Source organism: Terrapene carolina, unplaced genomic scaffold (assembly GCF_002925995.2).
Source record: "Terrapene carolina triunguis isolate 2854851 unplaced genomic scaffold, T_m_triunguis-2.0 Scaffold235, whole genome shotgun sequence".
Classification (NCBI taxonomy): Eukaryota; Metazoa; Chordata; order Testudines; family Emydidae; genus Terrapene; species Terrapene triunguis.
Window position 1 is genome coordinate 953791 of NW_020664586.1, and position 12495 is coordinate 966285.

The following is a 12495-nucleotide window of genomic DNA, read 5'->3' on the forward strand; positions in this document are numbered from 1 at the left end:
TACCTGCTAGTGGGGCCAGATCGCACTGAGTACAAGGGTACAGTCAGACAGTCTCACTCATGACTCATCTGAGCGATGGAAAAGCAGCCTGCTCTCGGAGCTGAAGGTCTGCTCTCCCTTTCTGCTGCAGCTCTCCAACACACTGACACTGCAGTGAGACAGCTGTAGGTGCTGGATGAAATATTACTGGGAATGCACAGCCGCATGTGCAGCTCCAGCTCACAAGTCACGCAAGCATCTCTCTTACCTGGCTGCCTTGGAGTAAAGGGTGCTGGTATATGGAGAACCTGTCCTTCCCAGACTCCTCTGAGGTTGGGCTGGTGGGCTTGGGGTCAGAGAAGGATCTCTGCATGGTTTTGATGGGGCGAGGCAGGGTCTGCTGGCGCTGGATAGATTCAGCTGTAAAGTGCTTCTGTGGTGTCACGTGGGCCTTGTTAAGTCTTTCAGTGGTAGTGAAGGAGGACTCCAACAGCCGATGGGGCGAAAGAGGAGAGACGGGGGAGTAGAGTACCTGGGGAGATTTGGGGGGTTGGCAAGTCACTAGCTGAGAAAGGGACTCTGTGGGCAAATGGGACTGGTACCCGATTTCCAGAGGATCGGGCTTCTTCTTCTCAAACTTGCCAAGGGTCTGCTGCCGGATGGCACGTGGGTCCAGGGGGCCTGTGCTTACCAGCTGGAGGTTGGAGGAGTAGGGCATTATGGTTGTAGGCACAGTGAGCTGGGGGACCATGACACCTGGCTGCAGCTGTGCTTCCAGCTCAGTCTGGCAGGCCAGGCTCTCCCCTCGCTGGGTCTTCTCTGGCGCAGAGATATACTTCACTATCTCCACCTTGGGGTCAGGGGTGGTAATGTGGATGGAGGGCGACACGCGGGGCAGCTGGTCAGGCTCAGTCTGTACAGAGCAGTCACTGCTGGTCTGGATGCCTATGCTGGCCATGCCTTTGGAGGAGGAGTCTTGCTTGCTCTCAGCACTGGAGTCTGAGTGCCGGGAGAAACGGGATCGCCGACGACGCACCGGCTGCTCCCACTCAGCATTGTCCTCCTCGTCAGTCTGCACACTGCAGTCAGTGCTGCGCCGGGAGCGGCGGCGCCGGGACAGGAAGTAGCGCTCCTCACTGTCCTCCTCATCAGTCTGCACGCTGCTGTCCGTGATCTTCTTCACCACGTAGGGCTCGTGGGGGGTCTCTTTGTCATAGGCGTCCCGCAGGCGCGGCATGGAGTTCCTCTTCTTTATCCCCCGGCTAGCTTCCCACTGCTCCTCGGGCTGCAGGGACATTTCAGAGGCAGAGTTGGTGAGTGGGCGCTGGAGCCCGGGGTAGCGGGACGGTGCTGGCCCTTCCTGCCCTGGGGCTGCAGGAGCCATGAAGGGCTGGTTCAGGGGGGGCCAGTACTGTCCATTTTGGGCCAGGGTCCTTTGCATTTCCATGGCTATCTCGGACACGGCCTGGGGAGGGATCCTTCCTGTGGGGTCACACACAGGGGGGAAGGTGCTTTTCTGCCTCTTCTGCTCCTCTAGCTGCTGTTGCAGCTGTTGCTGCAGCTGCTGAATCTGCTCCAGCTGCAGGCGTTGCTGTGCCAGCTGCTCTCTCTGCAGGGCAAACTGGGCCTGGCGCTCTTCTTGCTGCTGCTGCAGGACCTGGTGCTTTATGGACTGCAGCTCCTGGATCTCCCTGTGCACCAGCATCTGCTCCTTCTCTCTGTGCCGCTGAAGCTCCACACGCTCCCTCTCCAGCTCCTCGTGCAGCCTCAGCTGCCTCAGTTTCTCCAGCTCCACTCTCTCCCTCTCAATCTGGAGGATGTGCTCCTGCTGCTTTCTCTGGCGCTCCTCTTCCTTCTCCTCTCGCTCTGTGCTGCCTTTGCTGGGGACGCTGGCCTGGGATACCTCGGCCTGCTGGGTTTGGACTGGCGGTGGTGGCTGCTGCTGAGGCTGACTAGTCTCTTTCGAGGCACTCTGCATGCCAGCAGCTGCCACGGGCACCTCCTCTCGAGCACCAGCTCCTGTCTGCTCAGGTCTTTGCAGGTTCACTGCAGTAGGAGCTGGTGCTTTGGCAGCAGACACTGGGCTAATATTGCTTGCAGCAGTGCTGGCTGCAGTGGTGCTAACAGGCTTCCCCAAGTACATGGGCATTTCCATCACTGATGTTGTAGAAACAGACGGGAACCTGCTAGGAGCTGAATAACGATACAGGCCTTGGGTAGCAAGGGGAACCCTCGGGGTAACTAGAGGCACTCTGGTCAGGCTGGCCAGAGGGACCGCTGTGATATTGCCTGGGGTGTAGGGTCGATATAAACCTCGGAGCATTGGCCGCAGCACAGAAGCTGGCTGGGTGGTGATAGGAAGGGTGGATGCTATGGGAGTATTTATTGTGGAATAAATCATGCCATCTGCAGCCCGCACCGTGGCTGTGGAAGGGAAGATCTGCCTGACAGCTCCCAGCCGGGCACCAGAGAGACTGTACTGTGCTAGGTTCCCAAAGCCCTGGCGTGTCTCCGGGAAGTTGGGATTGTACATCATGTTTGGTTTGATGGCAGAAATACCTTGTGGTGCTGAGACACCACTGCCTCCTGCTGGCCCATACTGCAGGAAGTCAGGGCTGTTTGAGTGCCTAGCCCCATACTGGTCCATGGAATTGAGTGCTGCGCACATGCGGCTGATTTCCCGAGCTGTGGTGGCACTGTACTGGGCCAGACTGGATTCCTGGAAATTTGCCAGGTCTCCTCTAGGTGAGTACTTGTAATCGGAGTAGATATTGGAGGCTGAGCTGTACCGTCTCATTGGGAGAGGGTGGCTTAACAAGTCTGTGGGCTGCCGGAGGTCAGAGAACGAGCCGTACTGCATTCCCTGACCCAGGTAGCCCCCCTCAGTGAAGTTGATGCTGTAGGAATGTTTCATTGTGGTCAAATCCACAGCAGAGTCTCCTGCAGGGGAGTGGAAGGGCTGCTCCCCCTTTGGGGGGTAATAGTTCAGACCAATTTCCGACAGATTTGTATCTGACATGGATGAATACAGTCTCCCAAACAGGCCTTGTGGGTAGAACCGGTGCTCCTCGTACAGGCTGGGAGCTGGGCCTGTTTGCTCTCTGTAGGGATACGTCTCCGGCAGGTCTGGCTCTCTGTTTCCATAGTACTGGATGCTTGGTTTGCCAGTTTGAGCAGCATCCCCAACGTTCTTCTCTGGGATCTTGGGGGAGGGGTTGAAGGTACCTGTGCAGCTGCTGCTGAAGGGGAATTTGTACACTACATCACAGCATGCCACCTGGCTTTCAGGCTTTATTCCAGTGAGATCCAATGCACTGGCTGGTGGTGGTTCTTTGATCAGCTTTGTTACTGGGCCTGCTGCTATCTCATTCATCTGCACCATCATGGCTTGGGACTTTTTGCCTCCCAGGTTGATTGAAGGACTCTGGGTTTTCAGTCCCACTGGCACCCCTCTATAGAGGTCTGTGCTTTGGTCCTGAAGAACTGGCCTTGGACTGGTGCTGATACTAACAGCGCTCTGGACACTGCTAGTCTGAGTGATTAGCACATCTTTCTTCACCAAGGACATCATCTGGTTAGGCAAATTATATCTTGCAAATTTGGTTTGCTGAGGACTAGCCGCTTCTGGCTTTGCGCTTGGTGCAGAAATGTCACTGCTGCTCATGGTCCCTCGGAAGGTGCCAGTCTGAACTGCTTGCTCTACCTGCTTAACATGAGTCAGACAGACTGGACTTCCTGCCCCTTGCCCAAAGTCCATCCTGTTCTGGAAAGGATCTCCATAGACCACAGGCTGCTTGGGTTGTGACACGAGCATGGAAGAGGCAACAGTTATGCTGACTGTAGTGGTTGTGCCTATAATAGCATGGGGTTGTTCTTGAGCATTGAGGTTAATGATTAAGGGTTGGACGGTTGTGGATTGCCTACTTGGGGTCTGTTCCAGAGTGAGGCAATATTTTCTGCTCTCCGTAGCTAGGGAAGTGAGATCCATGCCTTGGTCTGTTATGATGATTGGGGCTGACTTTATAGCAGTCCGTAAGTCCACAGCATTAGTGGTTGGTGGCTTGGGTCCAGGTTCTACCCTGGACGTGCCAGGGATTGATGATATTCTACACAAGGAGATGTTTTCTGCAGGCAGGGGCCCCCAGCTGTACACACCAGCAGTGCTGTCAGCAGCAGAAGTGGCATGCCCTTTCTGAAGCATGGCGCTGGCAGCAGAGGCTCTTTCTATCATTGACTGTGTCTTGGCATAAGTGGACTGCAGCTGCTCCTGCTGAAGCTGTGCTGTGCTGACTGCTGTCTGACTGTAGCTATGCATTGTCTGCTGGCGGCTCAGTCGGGTGGGAGAGGAGGCTGGGGAGGTGGAGGAGCACATGCTTGTTAGCTTGGTTTGGCTAGATGCATCTGATGCTAATGTGATGACGATAAATGGAGCTTCTTGTGATGACTGCTGCCTAGCAAGGCGAGGAGAGCTCGCATGATGGGGAGTCTGGGTCTCTTGAGCAACCATTGGAGAGGACGTTGATGCACTAGTGGTAGTGGGGATATCATAGGAGAAAACTGTGCTTTGCGTTTGAGTGGAAAACTCTGCAGTTGCCTTACTGGATGGCTGCCCTGCTTTTGGAGCAGAATGAGCGGAACTTTGAGGAGACATCGGGGAAAGCGGGGGGCTGGAGCTTTGGAAGTAGGAACACATTTTAGATGACACAGGGACATTGGTCTTGATCTCACTCTTACTTTGGAGCTTCTCTCTTGATAATGCTCCACTGAGCTCAGCAGCACTCTGGCTCCTGGAGCCGTCCTCTGTCTGAGAGCTATAATTCATGGTGCCCTTCATCTGACTGTAGCTTCTGCTAGGGGCCAATATAGGTGTTACATCTGAGCCACTCAGAGATGGAGAACTGTAGATTTGTGGAGCACTTGCTGGGCTGGAAACAACAGTTGTGACTGTGCTGGAACCTCTGCTGTAAGTATAGGGAGCTGTCATAACCTTGGGAGCTGAGCTGGGTGCTGTCGGTGAGCTGTGAAGCTTTGGGTGATCATGCCCCTCTTTTGCAAAATGCTGAGTGACTCGAACATCAGGAATTACCCTGCCTGTGCTGCCTTCGGAGGAGGAAAACGAGACAGGAGCCGATAACTGGGTGGGGCTTGTTCCTGGTGTGAGTGGACCGCTGTTTTGCTTCATCATATCAGCATAAGTGCTCTCAGCATTCAGAAACTGCTTTTCCTGATATGTTTCTTCTCTCCCTTTCTTCTTTTTCTCCTCTTCTAGGGCCAGATCAAACGAGGAGGACTGGTGCATCCTGGAAATGCTCTGTGATGTCTGCAAGATTTCCTCATACACTGCTCCTGGCTCTGAAAGTTCATGCTGGAAGTCAGATGGACAGGAGTCCAGATGCCCATTATCGTAGCTGTACTCATCTATGTACTGGTATTCAAAACTGCTCTGGCCTTCTGCACTGTGGTACCCTACCTGTTGGTAGGCATTGCTGTAGGCGCTTTGCTGGGACTGTTGGACTTGTTGCTTTTGGAACAGTTCAGCCTTCCTCATCATCTCTTCATAGGCTTCTTCTGCACTTTTCAGGGGCTTACTGGAGTGGTAATGGGAGCTGCTGTTTGTTTTTTCTGTTGGGGAGTAGAGGGACATGAAAGTTGGCAGGTTGTACTCACTGCCAGACTTGTAGAGCTTGGAGGCTATGACATCAAAGCCCTCTGCCTCTGAATCGATGGAGGGCGAGTACTCTGAGCAGGAGGACCTGTGCAGCTCTTCCATCTCTGCTGCCTGGCGCAACTCCTCAGTGGGCGAAGCATCTTCAATGGGAGACAAGTTACTGGGTGGGGTTTTGGATCTCTCTCTCCTCCTCTGCGCCCTCAGTTCTTCTTTGTCCCGTTTAGTTTTGCGTGCGGTGCTTCGGATGCGCTGCTGCTCCACCTCTCGCATCTTCTCCTGCTCCCGCAAGAGCTCCTCTTCCTCACGCAGTTCGTCCTCCTCTGACGAATCCTCTATGGTTGGCAGCAAAGGACCATGGGAGCGATGCCGAGCTTTGCGCTGTTGCTTCACCTCTTCCAGTCGCTGCCGCCGGCTAGGACTGCTGTCGCTGTCCTCCTCCAGAGACGAGAGGGATGTAGGGGAGGTACCCGATGTGTAGCTGGGTGTAGTTGCTGGCAAGGTGGAGGAATATTCCCCCCTTGACCGTTCCTCTGGGGAGCCCGTCAGACTTTCCATCTCCAGCTCTGGCTCTCTGTCCAGGCTAATGTCTCCATCCTGGCTAAGCTCCATGTCCCTGCTGTAGTTGCTCGTGCTATTTAACTCAATGGTTTTGAAGCGCCGCAGTCCCCCCTGGGATGTGGTCACATCCTCCCCCTCGATAGCTTCCAGCTCTTTCCTCTCCTCCTCATACATACCAGTGGAGACGTGAGGCAGGCGCCTCTTGGATGAGGTTGGCTCTTTACTTTTCTCCAGATCAGGCTTGTGCCCGCTTTTTGTTACACTGTATTTCACGTGACTGTACTCTTCCTCCTCCTCCAGATTGTCCTCTTCGGCACTCATCTCCAGGATCTGCCTCCTCATGAACTCCTCATCAGTCTTCTCTGTCTCCCTGCCTTTCGGCCTGCTGGGCAGTGGGGAGACCCCCCCTTCGCTGCTGTCCTCCACATAGTCATGGCGCAGCTTGCTGCCAAAGTCGTCAGACGACTCCACACTCTCTCTTTGATCCCTCTGGTTCTCCCATTCCAGAGAGTCTTCATCTTCTTCCATGATGTCTTCCAGCTCCTCATCAGAATCAAAGGCTTCGGGGGTGATAGAAAGGGACCGAGGCCTCTGCCTCTGTCGCTGCTCTTCCCGTAACTCATGATACATTTTCCCTCTGTTGCTCTGCTCTTGGGAAATGCCCTTTGACTCCAGCAAGGGGCGCACACTGCTCTCCAGTTTGGTAAGTTCAGAAGGACTGGCAGGGCTTTGGTCTTCCAGGCCAGTGCCATTCAGCTGCTCTTCTTCCTGCTGCACCAAGCCAGTGATCTCACTCTGGGAGCTGGAGATACCATCTGATGAGTAGCCAGTGTCACTCAGGCTTTGGGGGCTGCGGGACAGGTCATGGGGATAAGGCTTGCTTGTCTCCTGCAAGGAAGAGAAAAGAGATATTAGACCACGGACCCAAGGAGGGGAAATGATGTCACCTCCTGGTAGCCTGGCAGTGTAATGGGCAGGAATGTGGAGTCATGCTGGTGTCAGAATTCACAGCAGGGAAGCTGGAAACAACCCCTGGAGCAGGTGGCAGTGCCCTCAAAGCCCCATGGCAGGATTCAGGGTGGTCCTGAGTTCTAGTCCCTCTCCCCTCACCTAAGGCCAGGCTCCTGAACATGGGGACAGCCCCTTCAGATGAACTGAGCAAGACAATGGACTCCTGCCAGATGCCAGACCTCAAGGCATGCAGAACTAAACGCAAGCCACAGCCCTCTCTCTTGTGGACCCAGCATGGCTTATGTATATTGTGACACTGCACCCTATATTCATTATAGTGATATGATTATGGCATAATTATGATGCATTTTGTCCAAGATGGGTCATGTGAGGTGTCATTGGAAAAGTTATGAATTGCTGAATATGATTATCCTATTTGTGTGCATGTATCATTTTTGTATCTGAAGTTAAGATTGACTATGTATCTGTATTTCAAATGTGCTTACTGTGGGTGACACCCACAGCTAGCCTTTCAGGTACAACAATGAAGAAGCTAGACAGTGCTAATGGCTCATCAACAAAGACAATGGACCATGGAAGAGCTTAGCCTTCCGGTGAACATTTCAGCCAGCCTATGGATAATGGCTGCTATGACTCAGCAAGGCATGCAAGGGCATGTGACCAGACCACATGACACTGAACTCCATTTTGGTACCTGTATTTTCCCACAAACTGGGCTGGGGACTTAACTTGAAACAAAGAGTTCCTGCCATTTGGAAAACTATATAAGGCGGGGAGTGACATAATCTTGGGGCCTCACTCCCCACACAAGAGAACTCCTGGAACACCCGAGAAACAAAGACTGAACTGGGGGAAGTGCTGGTCCCAGGCTAAAGGGATTTCTAGCCTGTGTATGGAAACTTGGTGGACTGTTTGTATCATCAGTCAGGGAGAGAAATACATAAAATTTGAATTAACAATCTAGTATGTTTAGGCTTAGTTTATGTTTTTGTTTATTTGCTATGTAATCTGTTTTGATCTGTTTGCTATCACTTATAATCACTTAAAATCTATCTTTCTGTAGTTAATAAATCGAGGAGCTCGGTTTGTTTAGCCTAACCAAAAGAAGGCTGAGGGGGGATATGATTGCTCTCTTTAAATATATCAAAGGGATAAATACCAGGGAGGGAGAGGAATTATTTCAGCTCAGTACTAATGTGGACACGAGAATGAATGGATATAAACTGGCCGTGGGGAAGTTTAGGCTTGAAATTAGACGAAGGTTTCTAACCGTCAGAGGGGTGAAATTTTGGAACAGCCTTCCGAGGGAAACGGTGGGGGCGAAAGACCTCTCTGGCTTCAAGATTAGGCTAGATAAGTTTATGGAGGGAATGGTTTGAGGGGATAACGTGATTTTAGTCAATTAGGCAATAATGTGCCATCGCTGGTAAAATGTAGGTCGGGCTGGAGAATCTTGCCTGTATGCTCGGGGTTCTACTGATCGCCATATTTGGGGTCGGGAAGGAATTTTCCTCCAGGGTAGATTGGCAGAGGCCCTGGAGGTTTTTCGCCTTCCTCCGCAGCATAGGGCAGGGGTCGCAAGCTGGAGGATTCTCTGCGACTTGAAGTCTTTAAATCACGATCTGGAGACTTCAACAGCTGAGATAAGGGAAAGTGGGTGGGTCAGCTTTTGTGGCCTGCATCATGCGGGAGGTCAGACTAGATGACCATAATGGTCCCTTCTGACCTTAAAGTCTATGAGTCTGAGTCTTGTTTTATGCTTTATTTTAACCAGTGTATTTTGAGTAAAGTGTCTGGGGAAAATCTCATCTCTGTGAACAAAGGCTGTTGAGTATCTTTCCCACATTGAGGGGGAAGCGAATATATAAATGAGCTTACATTGTACAGACCCCTGTGCAGTGCAAGATGGTATAATTCTGGGTTTATGCTCCAGCAAGGGGGCAAGGTTGGGGAGCTGGGAAATTGGCTGTTGTATCCTGTCTGTCCTTGAGTGGCTTAGTTAAAGCACTCAGGTGGCTCACTTGGGTGTGTGGTGCCACTTGCTGTTGTGTTGGGTGAAAAGGGCCTGGAGAAGTTGGCTGAATCACCAGAAAAGCAGTGTGAGAGAGGCCTGCCCAGCTGGGGGGTTGGGGCACAGTGGTTCCCACAGCTCCCAGACTGCAGCCTGGGGGTGACAATCCATCACATACGTTTCTACTCCTGCTGCTCCCTGGAGTGACAGAGCACAGAGGTCCATGGCTACTCTCACCATCAATGGAAAAGTATGCCCCTGACAGAAAATTGTAATTCACATTAAGAGCTCCTAGGTTTTGCTCAGTATTCCCCCTCCATCTTCTCCTGGTTGGCCACAAGGTCAGACGTCACAAAGCCATCCTTCCAGGGGATGCTCAGCTGATCTGTCTCCCATCATCCTAACTATAGCCCTGCTCACTGAGCTTGCTGGGGTACACTGACTGAAAAAATACCATTAGCCAGCCTCACGTCAATGGGAAAGGAAGAGACAGTCTTACGGTTCCACTTGTGGAGGACATTTGGATACTGCTGTGACAGGGGACGGTAGAAGATGTTGGCTGGATGCACAGATGGATGGACAGGTAAGCACTTGACGTTATTTATTATTTTAATTAGATCATTACAATTACCCCATTCTAGAGGTAGGGAAAGAGGCTCAGAGAGCCTTGCCCAAGGGACATGGCAAGTCAGTGATCATGAACTTCTCTCACTTTCCCCAGCTGTAAACTGGGGCCAATTATATTTACTGTAGTTAAAGCCCTGAATAGCGGCCAGGATTTCAGGTCTTGGCAGCCACCGCTCAGGTAGGTAAGTGCATGCCACTATCCCTGGTGACAGATTTGGTAATGGAGGCTATGACACTGGCAGACAAATTGCCAGCTCTTGCCAGGCTTTAGGCCTGAGCTGAGCACAGACAATTTCATTGCTGGAAACCAGGCCAGCTCACCTATGTGCTAGAATGGAAAAGAGTGGGACTGGACTTAAAACAATGTGTTTAGTGTTTAGACTTTATTAAATTCACATAAGTTGCAACATGTATTAATCCTACTTATAACATCATTATCCTGTGCTATACTGTAACACTTTAATGTTTGCTGGATAGCTGTAAAATGTTTGTTCTGATCTATGAAACTCACCAAACAAGGAAAAACTTTACCTAGTGCAAGAGGCTGAATCCCTATGAAAGCTATTACTACTTGCCCATCAGGAAGGCCTATCAAAACTAAACGGGGCCATTGTGGGACATCACAATAAAACGGCTTTGCTAGTTACTCCTGCACACCTCTGAAGAGGCCGTGCAAAAGGGATCATCCCATCAGCTTGAATTCTGGAAGAAGGAAATAAAGATAGCTGACAGCTTATGCCCAAATAAATCTGTTAGTCTCTAAGGTGCCACCAGACTCCTTGTTGTTTTTGTAGATACAGACTAACACGGCTACCCCGATACTTGACATGAAAATTGTTCATCTCTTTGGCTGTTTAGACTCTCGCAGGGCTGGAGCTACAAAACAGAAGCAGAGATCCCCCGGGTCAACCTGGGTTAGCCCTAACAGATATTCAGTGCTGACAAATTGCTACAATTCTGTCATCTTTTGGAACTATGGGCTGTAACTCATTTGTGTATACATGTTGCCTGCTTTAACATGTATCTAACTCTCTCATTTCTTTTTCCTAAGTTAATAAATTTTTAGTTAGTTTACTATAGGATTGGCTACAGCATTGTCTTTGGTGTGAGATCTGAGATCATGTGGTCCACCTGGCCTGGGTGGCAAGAGAGACTGGAATGCCCAAGGGGACTGTCTGTGACTCCATGGTAAGACTGTTTTATGCTTCAAAGTACATATTTATTACTGGGTTGGTACTATCTAATTTTAGACCATATCCTCAGTTTGGGGTGTCTGCCCTGCTTTCTGCAATCTGCCCAGAGGTTGGCACTTCCAGTCGTGAGCCACCCCAGACAGTGTGACAGAGGCTCAGAAAGGTGAAGTAATATACCCAGTAAGCACTGTGATCCAGAGGCTGGGCAGGAGACGCTTGCTGTGTCACTGTGGGGATAGGCTACTGGCCTATTTCCTGACTGTGAAGAGCTATAAGTGACATATTCTTAAGGCCATTCAGGGCTCATCTACATGACCAGTTAGTTCATGGCAAGCTGGGATGTGAATCTTCCCTGCACTAGCCTTCTGCAGTCTACACTATGTGTGTGGACCCTGCTGATGTACACTAATGGTTCGTTAATGTGCTTTGATCTAGCCCTCTTTGAAACAGGACTAGATCAAAGAACATTAATGAATTGTCAGTGCACATCAGCAGGGCCACAGAACAGTCAGTGCGCAGCAGGCTACTGTGTGGCAGCTTTGTACCCAGCTTGCTACAAACTGTCCATGCAGACAAGCCGCGAGTGGCAAGAAAAGCACATGGCTCAGCCTTCTAGCTCCCACCAATGAGCCCAATCACCTCCTTCTCTGACAGCTGTAACCAGTTGACAAAGGTGACTTCGGGCTTATCCACGAACCCAGAGCTAATGGGGAATGGCGGGGGGGATGACCTTTCATCAGGAAGTTTGTAAATGTCATTAAATTGCTTCAAAGGGCAAAAATTTTGCAAACTTATAAACAGGCATATTGAGACTGAAAAGAAGCTTCAGTAGAAGGATTTCTCCTGGCTTTGCCTCAGAACAGACTCAGTGGATCATTCCCATTGTACATCAGTTTTCGCATTTCTAATGCATCCGCTTCACTTTTTGAGTATTTTTATCAATGGGCAGCCTGCACCTGACCCTGCACTCCAACCCTCCCCCGAGATGAGTCCCACAGAAATGTGCTTGCTGAGATCAGAGTGTAGGGCAGGGGAAATCCAAGGAGCTACCCCTGCAAGTTTGGAAGGCTGCATTCTGCATTTCCAACCCCAGAGCTTACACACCACTCCCCCAGTTTAAAGGATGCCATCTGGCTTGCCCGAGGCTGCTCTTGGGGCTCCTCAAGCTTGACATGTAGTATAAACAAGGCTTCTGGCTTTGTAACCAGAAGGCAGTTTAGGCCCTTTAAAGCCGACCTGTGTCATCTTCACTGTGTTCCTCTCCCAGGCAGCCTGGAGAACCAACTCCACTGGTTTACTGGGAATTTGGTTTGGTGATTGCCCAGAGCTGATAAACAGGCCTGGTACCAACATGCATTTAAATAACACTCTCCTATGTTAACTTACCAACACTTCGCCAGTACTGAGGAAGGAACAACTCATGAAGTTAGCAGTATGCATTCATGCAAATACTTGTACACCAGGACACCAGATGTGTTTACATGAGT

At 50.9% G+C, this 12495-nt stretch overlaps 1 protein-coding gene across 1 annotated transcript in view; it reads right to left on the bottom strand.

The window, feature by feature from the left end:
• BSN (bassoon presynaptic cytomatrix protein) overlaps positions 1 to 12495 on the bottom strand; it is a 380730-nt gene that overhangs the window by 37565 nt on the left and 330670 nt on the right. Inside the window, 1 exon segment of the mRNA XM_024193699.2 lies at positions 248 to 7093. Within this exon segment, the coding sequence (XP_024049467.2) occupies positions 248 to 7093 (6846 nt within the window).